Here is a 25,511-nt window from a genome sequence, read left to right as displayed (position 1 = left end):
ACTCATAAACTTGGGACTACAGGCTGAACCTCTTTTTCTGGCACTCTGGGGACCTGACTGGTGCTAAATGAGAGAATTTGCCAGATCACAGGAGGTCAATATTGTCTAACACATTAGCAAGACTTTCACTACTGACTGGGCTCTTAAAGACATTTAGGGGTAAATTACAGCTAAATAACAGCAGAGAACACTGGGAGCCAGGACTGTTTATGGTTTACAGGACCATGGGAGAGCTAGGATTATTTGCAAAGTTTGAGACCTTAGGAAGTCTGGCCACAGCAATGTGTGGTCATCTGGCTAACTAAAACCATTCCAGATTATAGATGTTGCCAGATGAGAGTTCTGGATTAGAGAGGTTCAACCTGCATAATTCAAACAATAAATAAAATTGAACAAGGAAGAGTAGTAGCAGTGGCCTTTTCAGACTGATAACTACATTCAGGAGTCATGGAAGTTCCCTAAAATTGGAGAGGGGCAGGTGGAGTGCACTGGTGCCTGAACTGTCTCTCTCTCACATGACCCTTTCTCCCCAAGACCTCGTCCTCTCCCTTCTTCCTCAGGTCCTGCTCCTGTATCACCTTTTCCTAAATACTCCATCCCCTGCTTGCTCCTCTCTACCCCCTTTTCCCCTATGTCACTGCCTATAAAAAGTGAGGCGGACAATGGCCCCCAGGCTCTCTTGTTCTGGCACACCTGGTGTTCCAAGTATACTGATGACTACTGACATAGACTGCCATAGTTCTTAAACTTGTATCCATGTTGGTTAGTAGCAACCAACTTTATTCTGTTTTGAAAAGGTCCATTGTTTAAAATAACAGCTATTTGTCTGTACTTGGAATCCCTTTGAATTTAATGTGAAACATAGTTGTCCTCTTGAAATTGGTTTAGAATTTTCCCATTGTATTTAAAGTATTTTCAGATGTACTTTGTGAAAATGTTTATGAAAAATATTTTATTTTAGCTCTGATCTTTTTTTTACACTTAGAGGCATAATTATAAACTTGAGATTTTGTAGCACTTGGATTACTTCAATGGAAAGAGAGAGCTTTCCTGAAGTGCTACTTTTTGCAAGGTTTTGATTGTATTGTCATTGAAGTCAATAACATAATCTGCTTCTACTGCAGCATTGCAGAATGAGGCTTGTAAAGAAAAATATATCTTTAAAACCACCTATAAATTGCATACCTAATTTACATCTTGTGTTCCCAGGTACAGGGTTCGATGAGGAATCAGCTGTTCTTGGTGCAGGGAGAGAGTTTGCACTAATGAAAACTGCTAGTGGAAAGGTATTAGAAATATTTCATTGTTGATATAAAATTGCTTAAATAATATGTCAGATCTTGCAATGGAAATTTGGTTTGATATATTGAAAAATATTTCTGGTTCTAATAATGTTGTGCTGTTGTATTTTGGCAGTTGGCTATAGTTTTTGTATATATTTGCTTTTTACAGCGAGGTAGAAGACGCAAAGCTGCAAGTTTAATTTAGCAATTTAACTTTTATAACTAAACAAAATTATAACAACAAAAATTGCTGCGTTATTCTTTTATTCACCAAATGTCACAGGTCCACATTTTTTTCAGTCCTTTTAAAATTAATTACTAAATTACAAATAAAACCTGTATGTTTCTTACTCAGGATGTCTGTGTGGTTGACTGTATAGAAGACTTGTCTTAATGTTTACTCAACAACTTAGTTTACTCAACAACTTTGTCATTTACTTAATCTTAGTTTTGTTAAAACACCTTTTGGCTTCACTAAATGAATAAATTTGAGGGTGCCCTTCAGCTGGAATCCAAAGGAAGTTGTGCAGTTACTGTTGAATTTCAGAGGCAGGAGCTATAAAATGATGTGATTGCTTTAACTAGAGTAACACTAACAGAGAGGTAGCTATCAAAACAAAAAAGCAGTCAAGTAGCACTTTAAAGACTAACAAAATAATTTATTAGGTGAGCTTTCATGGGACGACCCACTTCTTCAGACCATAGCCATACCAGAACAGACTAAATATTTAAAGCATAGAGAACCAAAAACAATAATCAAGGTTGACAAATCTGAAAAAAATTATCAAGGTGAGCAAATCAGAGAGCAGAGGGGGGGCGGGGGGGAGGTCAAGAATTAGATTAAGCCAAGTATGCAAAAGAGCCCCAATAGTGTCCCAGAAAATTTGCATCCTGGCTCAAACCACGTTAATGAGTTGAATTTGAATATGAAAGAGTTCAGCAGTTTTTCTTTCCAAAGCCGAGTGAAAATTCTTCTTCAGTAAGATGCATACTCTTAAGTCATTAACAGAATGGCCCACTCTATTAAAATGTAGACTAACTGGTTTGTGGATCAGGCATGTTTTGATGTTTCTTTTGTGCCCATTGACTCTTTGTCTGAGAGAGTTTGAAGTCTGTCCAATATACAAAGCATCTGGGCATTGTTGGCACATGATGGCATATATGTGTTAGTCTGTACTCCTACAAACCAAAGCAGCAGAAATGTAGCACTTTAAAGACTAACAAAATGATTTATTCGATGATGAGCTTTCGGGGGGCAGACCCGTGAAAGCTCATCACAGAATAAATCATTTTATTAGTCTTTGAAGTGCTACATGTCTGCTGCTTTGGTTTGTAGGAGTAACACTGTTACTTATACTGTTCCATACTAATTGTAAATTGATTTTTTTTTTAAATTCTCCTACATAAGTTTGAGACAGCTACTCGTTAAGAAAAGTAAGAAACAGTCTTTAGACCCTAAAAGTACTCTCTAAGTCATACTATTTATTTTTGTTATAGTTTAGGTTTTGTTTATAAATCAAAAATGGATTGTGTAGTAGTAGAGGAGAAATTAGAAAGCATATAATAGGTCAAATGCTTCCCACTGGAGAACAGCTGTATGATGATCCATTTACCACTGAATTGGTTAGTAGAACTTTGTCCAGATTCTTTTAGATTGGTGTGTCTCAGTCATTAAGTGTAGACATTTTTTCTATTACTTTTTTGCATGTGAATGAAAGCGGGCCTTTTTTTATAAATAGGAATTTTAAACAGTCTAATAATGGTGGAATTCCATGTGTTACTTTAAATAATTTTACTTTTTAGTTCTGTTGTGGTACCACATTGGTCAGCTTATTATCTATCCAAATTAGAAGAAGTGAATAAAATAAACAGATGGCAAAAGGTAAATTAAGTTTTAAGTTGTCTTCTGGTTTAAAAATCTCCATTTGCTTCATTTGTAAAATTAGTAATTCAAAATGGATTTCTCTGTGAATAGTTCTTTTTTTGTACCTTGTCACTGTCGTTTTTAATGTGCAATACCACTGCAGATTTTTTGTGTGAAGTTCTTCACAGTCTGTTTTGGTCTTAACTATCTTGAGTAGTTTAGTGTCTACAAACTTTGCCACCTCTGTTTTACCCCTTTCTCATGACCGTTTATGAATAAGCTGAATAGGATTGAATGTGGTCCTAGGACTGACCCATGGGGAACACCACTAGTTACTCCTCTCCTTTGTGAAAATTTACCATTTATTCCTACCCTCTGTTTCCTGCCTTCTAACCAGTTCTCAGTGTATGAAAAGATCTTCCCTCTTTTATCAGTTTTATTCTGACAATTTTATTCTGGACTATGACTTCAACTAATTTACCCGCTACCAATGTTCGACTTGCTGGTCTATAAATGCAGGGATCGCCTCGAGAACTCTTTTTTTCAATATGGGTGTTACATTAGCTATTTTCTGGTGATTGGATAAAGAAGCTGCATTAAAGGATAGGTTACAAACCACAGCTAACGGTTGTGCAATTTCACGTCTAAGTTCTTTCAGAACTCTTGGGTGAATGCCATCTGGTCACGATGACTTGTTAAGTTTATCAATCAGTTCCAAAACCACTTCTAATGACACCTCAGTCTGAGACAATACCTCAGGTTTGTCACCTACAAAGGATGGCTCTGGTTTGGGAGTCTCCCTAACTGCTTCCGTCTTCATGACTGAGGACAAGAATTCATTGAATTTCTCTGCACTGACTTTGTCATCTTTGAGTGCCCGTTTTGTATCTCGATCATCTGGGGAAGAACTGGTTGTTTAGCAGGCTTCCAGCTTCTGAGGTACTTCAAAAACACTTTGTTTTTGCTTTTTGAGTGTTTGGATACCTGTTCTTCAAACTCCTTTTTGGCTTTTCTTATCACATTTTTACATTTAATTTTCAGTGTTTACCTGCTTTTCTATTTTCCTCACTAGGATTTGACTTCCAAAAAGATGCATTTTTATCTCTCACCGCTTCTATTACATGGTTGTTAAGCCACAGTGGGTCTTTGTTGGGTCTGTTAGTATGTTTTTTAACTTGGGGTATACATTTCAATTGGGCCTCTATTATGGTGCCTTTGAAAAGTTTCCATGCAGCTTGCAGGGATTTTACTTGAGTCACTGTACCTTTTAATTTTCGTTTAACTGACCTTCTCATTTTTGCAAAGTTCCCCTTTCAGAAATTAAATGCCTAAGTATTGAATTGCTGAGAGATTCTTCCCACCACAGGAATGTTAAATGTTATATTATGGTCACTATTTCCAAGTGGTCTTGTTACAGTTACCTCTTGGACCAGATCCTGCACTCCACTCAGAACTAAATCAAGAACTGCCTCTCCCCTTGTGGGTTCCTGTACTAGTTGCTCCAAGAAGCAATCATTTAAGGTATCGAGAAATTTTATCTGCGCATCTTGTCCTGAGGTGACATGTACCCAGTGACTATGGGGCTAGTTGAAATCCTGTAATATTATTCCACTTTTTATTTTGATTGCCTGCCTAATCTCCTTTAGTATTTCATAGTCACTTTCAGTGTCCTGGTCAGGTGGTCAACAGTATATCCCTACTGCTATATTCTTATTAGAGCAAGGAATTTCGATCCATAGAGATGCTATGGAACTTATTGATTTCATTCAAGTTTTTACTTCATTTGATTCTACATTTTCTTTCATGTATCCCCACCTGCATGACCTGTTCTGTCCTTTGGATGTATTTTAATCCCCAGTATGATTGTCTCCCATTGACTGTCCTCATTCCACCAAATTTCTGTGTTGCTTATTATATCAATATCCTCCTCTAATTCAAGGCACTCTAGTTCACCCATCTTTGTTATTTAGGCTTCTAGCATTTGTGTACAAGCATTTTAAAAGCTTGTCACTATTTGCCTGCCCTTTCCTGATTCTTTTTCATGAGATTGTTTCTCTTCTGATCCAGCCCATACTTCATCCTCTTTCACCCTCTCCTCCTCACTAAAACCTAGAAAATTTCTATCACTAGACTCTCCTCTAAGAGAAGCCTCTGTCTGACTCACATGCACCTCTGCACCCATCAGCTTTCCCCATTATTTAGTTAAAAACTGCTCTATGATCTTTTCAATGTTTAGTGTCAGCAGTCTGGTTCCACTTTGGTTTAGGTGGAGTCCATCCTTCCTGCATAGGTTTCCCCTATCCCAAAAGTTTCCCCAGTTCCTAATAAATCTAAACCGCTCCTCCCTACACCATTGTCTCATCCACACGTTGAGACTCTGAATTTCTGCCTGCCTACCTGGCCCTGCGCGTGGAACTGGGAGCATTTCTGAGAATGCCACAAGACTGGTCCTGGACTTCAGTCTCTTTCCTAGTAATCTAAATTTAGCTTCCAGGACATCTCTCCTACTCTTCCGTATGTTATTGATACCTACTTGAACCGCAGCCACTGACTCCTCTCCAGCACTACAAAAGAGTCTGTCTAGATGCGTCAAGAGATCTGCAACCTTCACACCAGGCGGGCAAGTCACCATACGGTTTTCGTGGTAATCGCACACCTAGCTGTCTGTTTCTAATGATCGAATTACCTGTTACTAACACCCTCATGTTTGCAATCACCTGTTCACAAGCTCCCCTGGTCACACACTAGCTCATTACATAATAAGTTTGTTCGTTTTTAAGTTATTGACTGCTTGTTGTTTGTGCTGTTAAGAAGGTAGATTTCAAAATAAAAGAATATAGACAAAAGGACCCTAAAGTGCAACAACTTCTCTAGATCTGCTCGAAATGCTCCTCCTGATGCAGCCCAATAAGCCTTTAGCCTTTTTGGCTACAAGGGCACACTGTTTACTCATACTCATATCCAGTCTTTCATCCACCATAATCCGTAGGTCCCTTTCCGCTGTACTGCTGCTTAGCCAGTTGATCTGCAGCCTATAACAATGCTTGGGATTCTTCCATCCTGAGTACAGGACTCTACATTTCTCCTTGTTGAACCACATCAGATTTCTTTTGACCCAGTTCTCCAATTTATCCATTGTCTAAGAGTAGATGAATAAAACCTGGTACAAGAAATTGGTTTGAAGAAATTACCAACTCTGTTATGTCTGCCATCACAGTAATGAAGTACAACAAAGCAATTGGACTAGATGGAATCCATGCCAAAGTCTTCAAAGAAGGTGGGTCAGACCTCCACAAACAACTCTACCTCCTGATTCTCAAGATCTGGGATAGTGAACAAATGCTGTGAGAGTTCAGAGACACACTGATTGCTAGTCTCTTCAAGAGGGGCGACAAGTCAGACTGTGGAAACTATCATGGCATCTCCCTTGCAGCAATGGCTGGGAAAATCTTAGCTTGAATCCTTTACAAATGGATTTCTGCTATTCTCAGAAGAAATTCTCCTAGAATCCCAGTGTGGCTTCTGACCATTCTGAGTAACAGTGGACATGATCTTCACTGCTGGACAACTGCAAGAAAAACATCATCGTCAAAACCAAGCCTATGCAGGAGTTTAATTGACCTAACCAAAGTGTGTGACTCAGTCAGTTGTAGCACCCTGTGTACAATACCCTCAAAGATCAGCTGTTCCAGAAAATGGTTAGCATCTTGAGGCTGCTTCACGACAACAGGACTGCCACAGTATTGAGTCAGAATGGATCCCAAAGTGATCCCTTTAAGGTCAAACAAGGCTACATCATTGTCCCATCACTGTTCTGCATCTTCATCACCATGACCCTTTCCCTCATTGATGGCAAGCTTCCAGCTGGTGTGAAGATTGTCTGTTTATAGAAGGAATAGGAATCTTTTAAGTCTCAGAAGACTGAAGGCTAAAAGCAAGACCTCCACAACCTTGATCATGGAGCTCCAGTACACAGATGACAACATGGTTATTCCAGCGCTATTCAACACACATGGAACTTGGACAATATACAAACGTCATTTGAAGGCAGTTGAACAATATCATCAGTGCTGCCACAGGACAATCCTAAATATCTCTTGGAGAGTGTGTATCTGGACTCAACATGACCAGTCATTGTATATAGGTATAAAACGTGGAATTCTACTAAAGCTTTCGCCAGACATCTAAATGCCTTCTAGAGCAAAATGCCTCAAACTTGCTAGTTCAATAAATGAGATGAGTTCATAACATATGCCAAGATTTATCAGAGTTCAACAACCAAAGATATGCCAAAGATATCCAGAAAAGAAGATGGAAATATTTGGACATGTGTTAAGAATAAAGTCAGAATATCTGCCATTGGGGGGGTGTTTTGAGCAGCTGTAGAAACATGAAAAAGGTGGCTTTGAAAGGAGTCCTCTGCTAAATACTCCTCAGAGGGCAAACTTATGGGACTGAACAACACAGGGGGATATACAAGGAGTATCTCAGGACAGACCACTGCTAACCACCGTCTCTCGAGACGAAAAGGGGGCATATATCCCAGGGCAGACTGCTTAAGTGACACATAATTGTGTGGAAACTATTCAGAGATTCAGATATGGATAAGAATACATAGGGTATATTTTTAATAAAATTACATGCTTTGTGACATAAGCCAATAACATAAATTCATGAATTTTAAGAGACTGCTTTCTTTGCAGGCCGAGTATTTAATAGTTGTGCACAGTATGGTCTCTTGTAACTTGTTCCTGGTTACTGCTGCACAGAGACTACTAGGATCAGATTTGGCATTGCAGTTCTTATCTGTCTTTTTAAGGCAGTCTGGTAAATGGAAGGAGGAGACTTTTTGTTATTGGGTGATGTTTAATTTGATATTTTTAAAAGCAGTCATTATACTGACACTTCTTAATTTAACTTTTTTTACCAGTGCTTTAGTTTGTGCTTTGCATCAGCTCATGGTAGTAAATAACAAAAGTATATTATGTAATGACTTATTGAGTAACTTGATGAGTTAAAGAAAATGTTTTGTTTATGGTTTTCCTTCGTCTTTTTGCTTTGTAACCATGCATTCTGTCAATCTGCTCCTATAATCAAACGAATTCTCATGTTTGTTTTGGGTGCATTAATGCATAATTTAATTATCAAAAATTCTTTGAGTAAGCAGAGGAAGACAGCTATTTTCACAAAATATCTTGGCAGGGGTGTGTGTGGAAAAATGCTTATTTCTGTTGTGCTCACTTTCACCTTGCAGAGGTCAGAGCTGGAAATAAGTCCTGTTTGGTTGTCATTTGCAGAAAACTTTTATAAGGTCATTATTAACAAATTGACCGTAGAAAGTTTCAAATGGGAGAAAAATCCTTGAACCCCTTCATTTTGAATTTGCTTTTATTAGTTCCAATTACTGTTTCATTTTAAGTTTTGGGTACAACTTTTTCTTTCAGATTTATTACACTGGCAAATATCAAAGCCTTGGAATCAAACAAGGTGGTCCTTCTGCAGGAAAATGGGTTGAGCTGCCAATCACAAAATCTCCAAAGATTATCCAATTCTCAGTTGGACATGATGGTTCACATGCCTTACTTGTTGCAGAGGACGGAAGTATATTCTTTACAGGCTCTGCTAGTAAAGGAGAAGATGGTGAATCAAGTAAGTTTTCCTGCTCTAGTATCATTCACTTAATATAGAATTGTTGTTTGTAAACTATATCACTAACATCTATATTAATCCATCTTTAAGGTGTGAGGGGGAAAAATGGGTAGCCTACAAGAGCGCCACAAAAACTTTGTATCAATATGCTTGTGCACATTATGTACAAGTAAATGGAAGTTTCAGTGTTTGAACACAGAAACTAATGTAAGTTTTATGTTCAGAAGCAAACATGTTGGTGTTGTCTGACACAAATGGTGGAAAACAGGGAAATACGGAATTAAGGAACCCTTCCTACACAACCTTAACACCGGCCTACGAGTGTGATTCCCAGCTCATACACACTTGTTTGTGCTAGCTCAATTTAAAAATAGTTAAAAACAAACAGTCTAGCTAGAATAGCATGGACAGCAGTGAATGATGGCATAGACTAGCTGTGCTGACAATGCCTCCTGTGCTCGTGAAAGTTTATAGCTGTGTTGCCTCTTGATGTTTCCTCTGCTGCCCATGCTATGCTATTTTTAGAATACTGTCTCACTCTGATCTAGTTTGAGTATGTCTATTTGAACTGTGGATCACACCCTCAGCTCAAGACAGATTGCAGTGAAGGTTCACTGCACGATGTGTGAGTGTTGATTTGGAATTGTATTAGAACAGAGAAGATGTATTAGAATGCTCTTAAGAGTCTCATTTTTTATTAATATTCCCACTGAACTAGTTACGGTTGTTTGTTTTGGCTGGGAATGGTTATCTTAACTCTGGATTAGTTTTCCAGTATTCATAATATAGTGCTATTATAAGGGTTGTAGTAGGATGCCATACCTCTGTGCTACAGCTAAGTAAGCAAGAGAAGTTTTTTCTGTTTTTCAAGTTTCACTTATCTCAAGTGCTCTAGAATTCATGTAATCAATCCTGTTGTCTTGAAATTTACTGTACCACATAGCTCCTTGGACTAGAGTCAGGGGTCCAAAATTAGAACCATTTGATTAAGTTACAGCCCCTGTGCAAATTGGAGTGGGGAAGCAGGTTTTCTTAAAGTTAATGTAGTCGAAAAGGCAAAAAGCTGAAGTAAAATAGCAGAAATACTTCTACAATTAGTCTCTATGAAAGGGTATTTTTATGTGGGGAAGTGAAATCAGAGTACAATAGAATATTCAGAAAGTATTACAGTCAACCCTTGAGTTACATGGAGGGTTCGTTCTTGCAATCCATGTGTAGTTGGAATTTTTGAGCAAGTCAGGAGGTGGGAAGGGCGAGGGAACCAGGCTGCAGTCTGGTTTCTGGCTCTCCTGGGCTTGCAGGAGCTGGGAAACTGACCAGCCCACCTGGGCTGGTCAGTTTCCTGGCTCCCAGAGTCGGGGGAAGCTGGGAACCAGGGGCAGCCTGCTTGCTGTCTCCCTGCCACTTGCAGCACCCAGGAAACTGACCAGCTCTTGGCTGGCACTTGATTCCCAGCTCCCCTCTGCTTGTGGGCCCAGGAAACTGAACAGCCCATGACGGCTGGTCGGTTTCCTGGCTACTTCTCCCTGTCTTCCTCCCTTCCTTCCTGTGGCCCCTTCCTCCCTTCCTCCCTCCAGGCTGACAGCTGCACTGCGGGGGGAAGGCATGTTGAAGGCTTTTAGCTTGCTTAGCTGCCTGCAGCTGGGGATAGCTAGGCAAGCTAAAAGCCCCTTTCCCCAGCTGTGGGGCTGTTACTCTGACAGCCGTGTGGCTGGAGGAAGGCAGGAGTAAGGGGCCACAGAGTAGCTTTAAGTTGTGCTTAACTTTTCTTAAAGCGAGTTACATGCAACTTGAGGCTTTGTATTTCGAGGTTTTACTGTACATCTGTTTTTTGTTTGTTTTTTTTTAAAGAAAATGAACTGCACATACAGCAGGTGTTTGCCTGGAGGGGAGGTTGATCAGGGACAGAAAAATGGGGGAAGAGGCATTGGTATCAAGTGATAGTTAAGAGTTACTATTATGTGGAGTGGAGGGGAACACTAGTACTGCGATTATGGGGATAGGATGACAAGTGGATTGGGAGATAATGTAGTAGGAGTATGTGTTAGCGCCGTATTTATTTCCTATGTCTGTGACATGGTCTGGAGCTGCCCAGCCCATCTGCAGGTATGTGATCTGCTTATCCCTTTCTGCTCCTCCCCATCGTGTAAGTCAGATTTTGAAAGAGGCTCGTCTGTCTGGAGTCATCTGAGCCCTCTCCCTTGTCCCAGGTAAGATGAGCTCTAGGGATCCCTGCCCCTCAAGTTTGTGCTGGTATTCCCAGACCTCATCTCAGGTGAGGGAATGGGGAGGGCTCAGATGATTCCAGATAGACAAGCCTCTTTCAAAACCTGACTTACATGGTGGGGAGGAGCAGAAAGGGATAAGCAGATCACATACCTGCAGATGGGCTGGGTATATCCAGATCATGCCACAACCACAGGAGGTTAATATCGAGGATGTGAGTGACGTAAGAATAAATTTGAATATTGATTAGGCTAAGTCAGTCACACCAGAGCAATGGACTGGACTAAAACTAAGTCCTTTCCAATGCTCCCAGGATTTTACCCCGCGACCCTGCTCGCCGTCTACGGTGGGTCTAGTCACAACGGGGTTTCAGGGTGTGAGAACTGCGCTGCTGCGGTGTGTTTACCCAAGGAAGAAATACAGACAAGGTGTCAGGTTCAAACAGGGAGAAAGGGTTTACTTTATAACACAAAAGTATGGATTATGGTAAGCTAAGTAGCACAAGATATGTGGACCCTTGTTTTTCTGAAATAAGCACAGGATTTGAATACTAATTGGTTTATAGCCTTAAACAATAGGTAACTGCTATAACAGCACTGCTATCTAACCCTTCAGCTACTTACTGCGCTTCCGGGATGGGCCGTGCAGCCTTCGATGCGTGCTGTAAAATGGAAAGATTAACTTCAGAGCTGAATATTGTATTTATTTATTCCTGGATCTTCCTGAGGTTCACCAGGTCGCTCAACCCTTGGCTGACTACCGCGGGGAGCAGATCTTACTTAGAATAAGAATTTGCCTGCACTAAGCTAGGTCAATTCTCTAGTTAAGTGGGTTGCCCTGCTGGCCAAGCAGGGGAGAGCCCAGTATATGTGGGGTTTCCTTCTGAGAGGTTATCCCTTTAGTCAAATGGTGGGGTTTTCCTAGTTAAAGGTTATCCCCTCAAAAATGGTACTGCCTATTTCGACCACCTTGTTATGGTAGCCCTTTATTGCAGACCTTCATTACCCTTAAAGGGTTACTAAGAACACCAGGGTTTTCCCTTTATAGGGTTATCCCTGACCGCTCTACCCTCCTAAATAGGGGGGAGCTTATAGCTCTGAATTATAATTATAAAGCAGTTTGCCTAACTACCCTTCTGTGTGCATGTAATAGTTTTAGGCTAGACCAATAGCATTGGCCTCCTGTGCCTTTACACAGAGACAAGGGGTACAAAATATAAGACGTAGATCATGGACTTGGGGAAGTCCCAATCCACTCTCTGTTACAAAACTATATAAAGCTATTCTTACATTAACTGCTCACCAAATTACTTATATTGACTTTAAACCCAGACCACAAATACCTCCTTATTCCTGCTCTGTAATCCAGGCGCTGGGCCTGTAGTTCTCTTCGAGCTAGGAAGTTATGACCCTCACGGCACACTTGTACGGCAGCCGCGTCAGGTCAGATAGTAAAGGAGGAAGAAAAAGAGAGCCAGGAGGAAAAACCGGCTTGGTTAACAAAAACCACCTGTGTTTTTTAGGAACGACCGTGATATTTCAGACACCGGCCTGAGCTAGGGTTGGTGACTGGAAGGGCAGGGTCGCTGCTGCGGTTTTTCCGTGCAGGGCACCGTTGTTTAGGCGGTGCAGTCTGCCAGGCAAACCCTCCGGATAAAAGAACCGGACCCTTACTAGTGATTTTTTGCTCTTTGTAGACTGGAGCTCTTTTGGTCTTCTGGCTGGAACTCTTTTGTTCTTCGTCGGCCCACGGCGGCTAGCGAGCGATGACTGACACGCAGGTCAGCTTCGGCTCTTCCGCCAGCGATGTTCGGCTACAGGCTCAGTCCAGCTCTTAGCTCAGTCCTTCTCTGTAGTCTTCTTTCTTCTTTGTCTGCTCTCCTCCAAGGTCTGGTCCGGAATGCCCCAAGCAGGGCTGCTCTCCTGAATATATGCAGCCTGGGTGGACCTGTTTGACAACTTCTGCCTGCTAGGTTCTCCTCAGTGCCACAATGTATCAAAGGGGCATTTGACTATTACATATGGATAAGGATTCTAAATTAACCAATCAGTTTGAAACCTTTCAAACCATAACTTCATACATATTCATAGCCCGCCGAATATTAATTGCAACTGTCATTCTCTAACTGTCATTTTCCAGCGGCCATTTTGTGTATCTAAACACCATTTTCACAGTAAATATATTTTTCAATTTATCTAATTTTGATGTGGTTTGTGAGGGAAATATGTCACCACTGCTGGTAAAGCAGATTATAAATTTTAAATGCTTAGCTTAAGGGCTGTTTGGTCAGGATGCAGGGCAACCACACAGACACCACGGCTCATGGACAGGGACATATAAATCACCTCAGAAGAGGATTTTTCTACAGTTAATATGGCACTAACAGGGTCTTTGCCCCACCCTTGACCCCTCCTGTGAGCCAAGTTTAGGAGGGCTTGCCTTCCTTGGGGTCTCTCTCTCTCTCTTCCTGCCCCCGTTCCCCCCACTTTCCATCAAAGAATACTAGAACTGGAAGGAACTTTGAGAGCCAAGATCTGGCAAAGCTGTTCCTCTGTATTGGGAGTTTAAACAGACATTCTTGGAACATGTGCCAAGAATGCAGAGACAGAAATGAGGACCTGAAAAAAATCAGAGAGCTCGATATTTTATTGACATTTGTTAGCACTGGCTGGGGTGGGGGTGGAGAGGGAGAAGGGGACACTCCCTGACATGAATGGAGTACTTCAGAGGTCTTAGAATGTTACTTTTGGCTGTTATTTCCATGATATTCTTTCAGGTTAGAACTTCTCAATGAGATGAATGCATCACTTAATGCTTTCCTGAGTCTGCTACATTGCTTATCCTTGTGTAGCATTCCAGGGATCATACAGTATTATAGTGAAGTATCAGCTCTCTTCTACGCAACATTGGGAAGCCCTTCGTGTTTAAATAGCAGTTCTTCAAAACATAAAGTATGCTTGCATACAGATTGTTTTCAGATTTTCTGCATCTCATGGGAGTGCAAGTTCTCATCTTAATGGTAACTGAAAATGGCATTGCCAAGTTATGTGTTTGTTTCTTTGGCTTCATATCTGATGTGCTTGGTTCACAAATAAGGGTACCTCCATACTGCAGTAAGAAGAAAACTGTGGCAGCAAGTCTAAGAGCCTGGGTCAGTTGATTTGGGCTTTCAGGGCTTGGGCTGTATGGCTGAAAATTTTGGTGTAGATGTTCAGGCTTGGGTTGGAGCCAGGCTGAGACACCTGGCCCCTTCTCAGGGTTTCTGTGTTCATGCTGCAGTGAATTTGGTGGGATTAAGAATCCCAGACATTTTCCCTTTTGGTTCAGGTGGCATCAGAAAGGAGCCCTAAAACTATGTTTTCGAAGTTAAGAGACAGTTGAGAGATTTAAGAGGAAGGTGCTGTTTGCAACCTTGTTTTTTCTGAGTGTCTGGAGGAAGCTTTTAAATTTAGTAGATGTCTATGATGTAAAACATAGCATGTTTGAAGTTTATTTGTAGTTGCTCTTTTCTGAACAATTACAGATTATTTTAGCAATAATATAATTATTGCTAGGTTATGCAATGATGCTTAATCGTGTCACAATTTTAGCTAAAATATTGATAGAATTACCACAACTATTAGGGAAGCTAATATTGTGCTTCCATTGAATATTAAGGACACTTAAATGGGAACTTGATCGGGTCTTGACTTGTTAGATTTATGGATCATTTAAAAACTTTTAAATCAAGATTTTTAAATAATAATCCTGTCTTCAGATTTACAATGGTACAAATAACTTCTAATCTGTTTATGCATCTTTGCAGTTTCAAACAAAAATGTTTCTGAGCAAGTATTGCTCATTTAGAATCACTTACTGTTAAGGTTCTGTTAAATTCATGATCATGAAAAACATGTCATCGACTGCAATCTCCTCGCCCCCCACCCCCTGGTGAAATTTGGTCTGTTGTCTGCCTTTACCCTGTACTATGAAGAATTCATGGGGCCTGGGGGTGAGGGGAATCAGCATTTCTCAAACTTTGGTTCCTGACCCAAAAGGGAGTTGCAGGGATGTCTCAATGTTGTTTTAGGGGGACTTTGGTATTGCCACCATTATGTTGCTGCACCAGAGAGTGATGACTGTTGGCCAGATACCCAGTTCGGAAGGCAGCATTGCCAAGAGCAGTAAAGAAGGAAGGTAATTGTGACAATACTATACCATGCCATCCTTACTTGTCTGTTGCTGCTGGCTTCTGTTCTACCTTCAGATGGGCCCTTTGCTAGCAGCTGCTCTCAGCTCTGAAGGCAGTGTCGCTGCCAACAGCAGTGCAGAAGTAAGGGTGGCAATACCACAACATCACTGTAAAATAACCAGCAAAAGCAGCTTTGTAGAGTTGTCTTGAAAATATGACCACATAGGCACAAATTCTGCTTGCCTATCATTCTAAGAAGGATGAAAAAGTTAATGGTATGTTTTAAAAAAAACAACGAAATTACTAATGTCAGTGGGAGGATCGGCAAGCAGATTTTTGCTGGAATAATATTAGGAAATACTGCATTATTAAATAAGTGTTTATAATTTAGCTGGGGGAAAATGTTGTTCTCACCCTCACTTTTTCCTTTTAAAGCAAAAAGCAGGCGGCAGTCAAAACCTTATAAGCCTAAAAAGATAATTAAAATGGAAGGAAAGATCGTGGTTTATACAGCATGCAATAATGGGAGCAGTTCCATCATTTCAAAAGATGGAGAACTTTATATGTTTGGAAAAGATGCCATTTACTCTGACAGCACAAGTAAGTTGCTATTTGGGAGACATTATTTAAAGGACAAATAAAGCTAGTTAAATACAAGAGGAAAGGTCTTCAAAATGTTTGTTTGAATTTATTTGACATCAGAACGTGTCAGTTTAAATGAAACAAATTTTTGTTCCGATTTAATTATGGTTCTGCATAAAATGCTTTATGTAAACTATGAGCATTTATTTTATTTTCTGGAAAGATTAATTGTGATGGTTTTCCACTTTTTCTTCCCCAGCGCACCACCACTGGCCTTGTTTATACAACAACTGGTGTAAGCCTGTCGGGTAGACAATAACTTTGGTGATAAGGTTTTTTCCCCCCAAAGCTGTAGTTAAACCACACCCGTGAAAGGTGTTAGCTTAGATTGACAGAAGACTTCCTCTAGTGACCTAGTGGATCTTTACTGAAGTTTAGGCCAATTTAACTAAATATGTCAGGTATGAATTTTTCATACCTCTGAGCCACAAAGCTAGGTCAATATAAGATGCGGTGCAGACCAGATACGTTTTTTAGTAACTCCAGCGTTCTATCATTCTCACTCTTACTCTGCTCCCGCCCCCTCCCCCCCCCCCAAAAAAAAAGTTAGATGTACTTGAGATATAGTGAATGTGTGATCCAGAAAGAGAAAATGCTGTTTATATTTTGTGTCTCACAGGTTTAGTAACAGATTTGAAAGGCCATTTTGTGACTCAGGTAGCTATGGGCAAAGCTCATACATGTGTGTTAATGAAGAATGGAGAGGTTTGGACATTTGGTGTGAATAATAAAGGACAGTGTGGACGAGACACAGGTTCCATGAGTCAGGGAGGAAAAGGTAAGCTGCTTCTTGTTGGAAATTAACACGAAAAAAAACTTTGCTAAATTTCTTTTTCAAATTGTGTTAGCAACAATACACTCTTCAAGTGATGGTTCCTGTTGCATTCTGCTGAAAGTTATATATGTGTGCCTGGAATTGGAACTTTTGAAAGTAGTGCTGTTTGGTGGTCTGCACATATGCCCTGCACTGCTTTCTTGTTTTGCCTGAGTTGACCAAGGGTGCAGCAGGCCACTGGCATCTCTCGTTCCTTTTCACCACTGCATCATCCAAGTTGAAGCTTTTACTCTCCTATTGTCTATGTGATGCACTTTCTAAAACTCTTCTAAACATCTGTAATACTCTTTGTAGTCTAGATTTTTTTTATTTTGTTTTGCATTGTATTTTTGTTCAAATTTTTCCTTTTCTACCAGATTTAGCACTTTGGGATGCCACCTTGGAGATGCTTTCTGCCAAACTCCCCACTTCTTCTGGGCCTGTGTACTGGATTATACGAAAGTTGCCGGGAATCAAAACCTGTGCTTCCTGCCCTAACTAATTTTCAGTCAGCTTGGGGGAAATACACGTCATGGCCAGGTGCAGTATCTGTGTCTCCTTTACTGCTAATGCTCAAGAGAAGTGGACTGGCCATCTCAGGGAACACTTTCTGGAGGCTGCCATGGAACAGTCATCAGATCTTGGTCAGGGAATCACCCGTGAACAAGCAAAGAGTGGTTTCCTTTCAATCCATTGACTCAGATCTGATCACTGAGTTGAAGGACCTCTTCTCTTGCAATGTTCTTGCTGCCTTTGGTTTCTGTGGCACCACCATATGGCTGGATTTCTGACTCTTCTGAATCACATAGTACATTTGTCCTATGTGATATAATGCTCCTATTCCAAAAGAACAACAACTGGGAGGTTGAGACAGTTCCTCACCTTGGCTGACCCACAGATTTGATATCTGGCACTGTAGTCACAGGGTATACAACAACAGGGTCAACTGGTTTGGCCATACTAGCGCTACTAGCCCCAATGTTCACTCAGTGAATGGTCACACTTGGTTTGGGAAGACTCCTTCATGTTTCCACTACAACTTTTGTCAAGTATGTGTTCCTACATAGCACCAGTGGATCCAGAGAAGCATCCCACATCTTTTCCAGATGCAGCCAGTTCTTCAGTATTTTTTTCTCCACCAGCTGACTGTCATCATTTCTTTTAATTCCTGTGGAGAGTAGCCAGCACCATAGTGATCCCATTCGCAGAACTAGAGGAGAGTTAACGCCAGCTGCTTGACATCTTATGCTAGTTGGTACCAGTAAGGCTGGTCCTGTCAGTAAATGGGGAAATTTGCCACCTTATGCCATGTGTGCACTTTCTTTAAAGAAGGCTGAAAAAAGAGGTATTATGTCCCACCAGAGAGCCAGAATTCCTCTTCTCTTATGTTCCCCTGAACTCATTGATCATCCCTTTGGCATCTGAGGATTCCAAGTAATAGCCATGTTCCACATCATCTGAAAGAGGCTAAGAGACTAGACCTCATAGGCAAAAAAAAGTCTTCTCTGTGGGACTTGAGTTTCATATTTCAAATAACTTAGCTCTGATGGCGCATTGTGATTTTATTAACTTTTTGGGCATGACTAAGTTCACGGACAAGCTACCTTCACAAGATTGGAGCTAATTCCATGCAGTTCTGCAGGGAGACAAGCTACATGTGAGGATGATGCTACAGACTGCAGTGGATTCTCCAGATACAACTTCCACTGTCTTTTCGTTGGGAACTGACATGGCGGTGGGGGGCGGGGGGCGGGGAATTCCTGGTTACACACCTCAGGCTTCCCATAGAAATGCAAAATGCTACAGAAGATCTCCCATTTGTTATCTCTCTTCACTCAGAAGACAGATGAGTCCCTACGCTTCATAAATCATTGTAGAGCCCCTCTAATGTCTCTGGGTGTCTACATACCATCACTCTAGGGGAAATTCTACCACCTTCCCCAAGCTTACAGGGTTTTTCAACTGTATTATTAACATACCTACCAGTCTTCTCAAATGTGCCGTAGGTTCATGGACATGTCTGCCTACATTTACTGCTGGTAATCTACTCAGTTCATCCAGTTGTCAAGTAAACATTAATTTGTTGTCCTTGGATGTCAGTTGCTCGATACACAGACAAATGCCACTCTTGTCTACCAGCTTCTGGGTCCATCTCAAACTCTACCTGCCCATGTGGGAAGCAGTAACATTGGAAATTTGGGTCCTATATGTTATCTGAGATGGTTACACTACAGAGCTTAGAGATGATTTCATCTTACACTGTGCTGTGGTCCACATGCTTGGAATGCCCATGTCATGTCCTCTTAGAACTTAGAGGTGGACTTCCTTTTGCAGAGGGGAGCTGTGGACCTACTTCCTAATGCTAATAAGAGGATGTTCCAAGGAAGAGGCTCAGGAATCAACATCCCAATAGCTTCAACTCCTTTCCTCCTGGGGGTGTTAGTGTCAGTGTTGAAAAATCAACCTTACAACCTATTCAATCACTGTAGGTCATAGGACCTTGCATTGACGTGACTTGCACCCCAGCATATTTTGTATGGTAAAGTTTCCAGACAGTAAGAGAACTAATCACTTTGCTGAACTCCAGCCTTTGGATTTTTGCTAGCATCTGTTTTTCTCTCTGCATGTATGTCAAGCTCTTTGCATGCTTACACTTGCAGTGACCTCAGTTCTGGCTTCAGAGGGTCAGCTCCCCCATACGCCAACTGGTGAACACTGTACTACACATAGAGCCACAAGTTCTCTCTTCACTGTTGTGGCGGATGAACCTGCTGAGTCTGCACAGGAATTATCGCCCTCCTGTCCTTGCCCACTGTTACAATCATAACAGACGCATACCTCATTGGCTCAGTTGTCCGCTTGCGCAACTGCCTGACACAAGGAACCTAGACATCATGGGAGACCTGGGTGCACATTACCCCCTCTCCCCCCACACACACATACACAAGTAATCCATACGCTTGTTTCTGACCTTTCCAATTCTAGCTTCAGTTTCAGTTTTGCAGGTAGAAGCACCCCCACTCACACTGAGTGGCTAAGTCACCCCAACCAGCACATCCTTCAACTGATGGGTTACTCTTTGGATGGATGCTTTCATTAGCTCAGGGGTGTTATTTGGCAGAGTGAGAGGTCCTTTCAAGCAACAGGAAACTCTCCACAAGGTGCTAGAATCAAGCTAATTGGTCTTTTCCCAGGAAATAGTGGGCATCTTGCTAATCTTGGAATATTTCCTCTATTGGAAGGACTCAGGAGTTACCCTTAGCTACATTAATGTTTATGCAGTCACCATTAGTGCTTTTCTCCTGCCAGTGGATGAGCCATTCAGTTTTTATGCACCCCTATTAAATATAGGATTCTGGAAAGGCCTTCTATGACAATACCCTTCTATTCAGCTTGTAATTCCCCAATTCTGATGTAGCCTCCTCCTGACTTTGTTGATCACCACCCCATCCCGAATCTGTGGAGTTATGCCTGCCATGTCTTACTTTTTTGTCACCATTTCATTGGCTAAGAAGGTTGACAAACTGGGAATCATGTAGTCTGACTTTGCCCCCTTCACCATGTGCCATAAAGAAGAAAATATCTTAATGTCTTACCTCAGAATCCTACCCATGCCTTTATCTACCTTTTCCCCCCAAGCTTCATGCTTGTAAATAGGAAAAATATTCACAGCCCTTGGCCTTTTTTCCTGACCAGACAAAACCATTTCAGAAACCTGGACTTTTTAGTAGTAAGTCATTTCGACCCTGAGAATTTCCAAGTTGGGTTTCCGGATGCATTACATTTCTTGTCAGTTATTGTGATGCTCCATTCTTGAGGAGATATGAACCCTTTCTGTAAGAGCACAAGCAGCAACTACAGCTGCACTTTACAACATATCCCTCACAGTCACATGCATGGTGGTGACATGGAGATTGGTACACCCATTCTCCACACATTATGTTCTAGTGCGTGATTCTACAACAGAAGCATCATTCAGAACAATGGTCATCTATTCCATTGTCTCCTTGCAGCATTCTCCCATGTGTCTTTAGTGGAATGTAGTCAGGACCATCACTTGAAGAAGAAAACAGTTACTTACCCGTAAGTGGAGGCTCTTTGTGATGGGTGCTCCATATCTATATTCCAAACCCACTTCCTTTCCCCTCTGCTGGAGAGCCAACAAATCTGTGATAAAGAAGAAACTGGAGACTCTGGTGGCCATTGCATATGCATGGACCACTGACCAGTATTACTTTTAAAAGCTCCAGCTCTGGGCACGTGTGCCTAACCCAAGGTGGCATACATGTAAATGCTAAACTTATGGATGAATCTCTAATTACAGGTAAGTAACTTTATTTGTGTATTAGAGTGCCAAGAAGGCATAGCACTTTGAACTTGTCTGTCCCTGACTCTCGTCATATTGCTACATACTTGACATTCAGATATTTTTTTCAGTTAAACTAATATGTCAGATGTTTTCATTTTGTCTTTGATAACCTGTATATTGTCATAATAAAAATAACTCACATGCTTTTCTTTTAACTGTGGAACCCAGACATTTATTGATTTTTAGATTCCTTCCTTCCTTAAACTTAAATTTTCAAAGAGGGTGTTCACATTTTAGAGCACTTTACAAATAGTACAGAAAAGATTACTTAGTCCTGCGGAATTTCTGTAAAGTGATTTGTTAAAAAAGTTAAGAATAAAAAAAGTGTTTACTGACCTGTTTCATATTAGACCTAATTTCTGTCCCCATGTATCATCTCCTGTTATAACCACCTTTCACTTTTTACCTTCCATTCTGACTATTTGTTATCTCCTTTTCGTGCTCCACTATTTATTTTTCTCTCTTTCAACTTCATTTGATCCTTAATCATCATCTTCCTAAACAACTTCCCCTTCAGGTGTGTGTATAATTTTTCTCTAGTCTTGAAAAAGATAGAATATTTTTCCTGCACTTAGCCTTCCTCTCTTCAGAACTTTCATTTTTAGAACATTTTCAGTAAAAACACTTTGGAACTACACTATTTTGATATATTTCACTTTATGCCACTCGCAGTTATTAGATGCCTTTAATATGGCATTTCTACCTGTAATTAACATACTTAGTGATCACTGTTAGATTTTAGATTATCATGGATGTTACTTATAAGTTGTTTAAAATTATCTCTGTGCCAGCAAAGACAGAGTTTTATTGTCATTGCCATATGCTGGACAGATCAGTGAAGCAAAGCTTTAGAGTGAGTCCTATATTTGAAGAGTTTATTTTCAAGAAATACATTATATAATTATAAAACTATATATATATATATATATATATATATATATATATATATATATATATATATCTCCCAGGAGAGTCAGGGATTGTAATGGGAGTATCTATTTTTCAATGGGGTCGACTTGTTAGTTTGGCACTAAAGTTCACCAAAGATTTAATCTATCCTGGGACTAAGCAGGATGTTCCCTGCCATGGTTGATCTTGTGTACTGTTGATTCAGGCATAGGAGCTGAGAGAAGGGGGAGAGAGTCGGTACTCTGTGTACCTGGATAACAAGGAGGAAGTGTTGTGACTTAAATCCGAAAGGTTGAGATGTTGGGCTGGAGTGTAGGAATAGATTGTAACAAGGAACCATAGGGTCAGAAGCGGGGACTGTGACACGTGGAAGGGTGAAGACAAATCATATGAACAGCTAAGTCAAGGTGTGTGTGGCCCTGGGGCTGGTTGGGAAAGGAGTCGGATGAAGGAGGCTGCTATTGGAAGCTGTTGTGGGAATTGGACAAGGACAGCAGGGGGACTGGTTGGGAAAAGCACAAACTAAAAGGAGAGAGATTAGATGGGGACTCTTCTTACTGAATGAGAACGGAGATCTGTGGAAAAAATGACATTTGATAATTTTTTGGAAAACTCTGTCCTAACTCATGTGCACAAAATGGCCAGATTAAGTTTACACGGGCTTCTTTAATTTTAGTATTTCTCAATTTTTGACTTTGAAATTTTGACATTCTTTTAACGTTTTTGATGTGATCTATGTATATTTAAGTAAAATATATTAAAATACATACTATATGTTACAAATATATCAAAATGCAATTGAGTACAAAAAGAAAACAAGAACTAACAAATTAGAAATAAAAACAAAAGGAAAAAAATGTTTTGTGATTCTTTTCCGTGCGGTTTGTTTGTTTTTTGCACATGCTGTGCTACTAGGGAATCATTAAACAGTTGTAGATCAAATTTTCTGAGGAATTTTATATGTGGTGGGGTAACATACTCATCTTACCAAGGTCATTTATGCCAAACCAAGTGGTTGAAAGTCTGGCTCTAACTTTACAACACTTGTTAGTTTGTATGTATGAAAAGGTCCAGTTTTAATCTGATTTGCCATTGTTTTAACACTTTTTCCTTATGACACTATATATCTTAACATAACCAATGTGAATTTTTGAAGTGTTTCAATATCCTCTTAAATAGGTTTTGGAATTGAGAACATGGCAACAGCAATGGATGAAGACTTGGAAGAAGAATTGGATGAAAAAGATGAGAAGTCCATGATGTGTCCTCCAGGCATGCACAAATGGAAGCTGGAGCAGTGCATGGTATGCACTGTGTGTGGGGACTGCACAGGATATGGTGCGAGCTGTGTTAGTAGTGGGCGTCCAGACAGGGTACCTGGAGGGTAAGTAAATATGTTGATGTAAGCATCTTTCATACAGCGTGCGGAATAAGTTAAATGTATACAGAATATAATGAAAATAGACGTTACTTCAGACTTGAATTTTAATTATCACTATAAAGAAAATATTGCTCATCTATTTTGAAAGTCAAAAATATATTTAACTTTTGTGATATATAAATATATTAATAGTAACGTGGCTTAAAATATTTCTTACATTTGTTCAAAATAATACACAGAAAAACAAGTGGAAAGTGTGTTGAGTATAAACAAACTTTATTTTGGTATGCCTAATGACATTGAATGCTGCTATCTAAGGTAGGGAATTCCTGGCTTTGGATGTAACCTTTGAAAAAATAAAGTGGAAGATAAATGGTTTATTGTAAAATTGTAGAAATGTGGGGCTAGGAAGAACCTCAAGGGGTTATCAGATCCAGTCTTATGCCCATAGGCAGGACCAAATAAACCTAGGCCATCTGTAACTGCTTTTAGTCCAACCTGTTCTATTTTATGTGTAGTTTATACACATTTTTATGTAGTATTGCTTATTTTGTTAAATTGTAGATAAAACTTTGTGTTCTGTAGAATCTGTGGCTGTGGCTCTGGTGAGTCTGGCTGTGCTGCATGTGGTTGTTGCAAAGCTTGTGCTAGAGAGCTGGATGGTCAAGAGGCAAGACAAAGAGGGATTCTTGATGCTGTGAAAGAGATGATACCTTTAGATCTTCTACTAGGTAAGTGAGATGAAACTTGGAAACAGACATAGTAAAACTTGATGACACAATACAATCAGCTTCCCTTTCGAATTAATTTTGGATTTTCTTTTTAATCATCCCCATATGTATTAATGTAACTAATGGAAGGATAGCAGTTAATCAAGAAATGGGCACGATCATGTCACTTTTTTATGTATTTTGATTTTACATTTATAGAATTTTAAACCTTCATTTCATAGAATTTCATTGATCTTCATTTGCAGTAACGCTGCGAAACCATGTTCTCTAATGACAGTTTTAGTGCAGCAGTATTTTTTTTTAAACAATGAGTAAATAAATTACTGCTTAAATGTTTTTTTCCTTGCTATTGTGGTAAAGGGGGTGACCAGATTTAACATTTGATCTCAGTTCACCATTAACATGAGGGTACTGGTTTAATACCTACATTCAACTTTTGGTTTCCCTGATGATGATACTGTCATAATAAAAAATACCTCACGTGCTTTTCTTTTAACTGTGGAACCCAGACATTTATTGATTTTTAGATTCCTTCCTTCCTTCCTTAAACTTAAATTTTCAAAGAGGGTATTTACATTTTAGAGCACTTTACAAATAGTACAGAAAAGATTACTTAGTCCTGTGGAATTTCTGGACAGCCAGTATCATGAAGCTTGACCCTCTCCCTCTGTATTAGCTCTAGAACAGAGTAGTGAAGGTGTCTTGTTGGAAATTTGTACAGCAGGGTTGTACGTGAAAAGTTGGGTTGTAAGTCCCAATACTGAAAAATTTGTCCTCCCAAAATTTTTGGAGAAAGTGGTAGGTGGCAGAAATATAAAAATAATAAGCTTGTGGGAGAAAGTGTGACTGTGTCTAACTAAACTAATAGTTGAGCTGAAACCAGAAAGAATAAATAAATTAAAAAACCTAAAATAACTTACTGAATACAAAATTTAGGGCCATAACTTCTGACAAAAAATGTTTCTAATATTGAATTTACCTAATTTTATCAGGCTGATTTTGCTAGTCTCAACTTCCTTATTTTACTGTGCTTAATTCAGGTGGGTGTTCAGAACTTAATACAGCTTGGAGCTAATAATTGGGAGGCTGAAGGAACAGATGTTTGGTGCCATGTAGATTCAAGCACAAGGCCTTTATTACACACAGCTTGTGGAGTGTCACTTCGCTTGTTATGCTCAGTGAAAACTGTCAAACAGCTGATTACAATGAATTATATAGAGTGCCAAAGGGTGGAGGGAAATGGTGGGGTGGGAGGAGTTCCCCAACCCCTAGACTGATGCTAGCAGCAAGGCATAATGAGTACAATAAGTCAGTAGTCTAAAAGATTACGAAAGTACTCCATGAAGGAGCAATGCATATATTGGCATAATTGTAAATACTACCCCCTTTCTGGGCTCCGATTGGCATTTTTGATGGGTAGGCATCATCACTCATGCTGATATGTTAGCCCTTTTCCTGAGCTTAGGGTGAGG

The 25,511-nt window shown here is 40.1% G+C and overlaps 1 protein-coding gene across 7 annotated transcripts in view; it reads left to right on the top strand.

The window, feature by feature from the left end:
• Nucleotides 1-25,511, top strand: part of MYCBP2 (MYC binding protein 2) — a 354,939-nt gene that overhangs the window by 81,752 nt on the left and 247,676 nt on the right. For all 7 annotated transcript variants that reach the window (XM_074989094.1, XM_074989085.1, XM_074989075.1 and 4 more), the window contains exons 11-16: nt 1,210-1,286; nt 8,592-8,796; nt 15,629-15,793; nt 16,455-16,613; nt 23,107-23,311; nt 23,894-24,039. In XM_074989094.1, the coding sequence (XP_074845195.1) occupies nt 1,210-1,286; nt 8,592-8,796; nt 15,629-15,793; nt 16,455-16,613; nt 23,107-23,311; nt 23,894-24,039 (957 nt within the window). The remainder of the gene's footprint in view (nt 1-1,209; nt 1,287-8,591; nt 8,797-15,628; nt 15,794-16,454; nt 16,614-23,106; nt 23,312-23,893; nt 24,040-25,511) is intronic.

This window comes from Carettochelys insculpta, chromosome 1 (genome assembly GCF_033958435.1).
Source record: "Carettochelys insculpta isolate YL-2023 chromosome 1, ASM3395843v1, whole genome shotgun sequence".
In the NCBI taxonomy this organism is placed as follows: Eukaryota; Metazoa; Chordata; order Testudines; family Carettochelyidae; genus Carettochelys; species Carettochelys insculpta.
The sequence above is the reverse complement of the archived record's forward strand: the minus strand, read 5'-3'. Positions and strand labels throughout refer to the sequence as shown.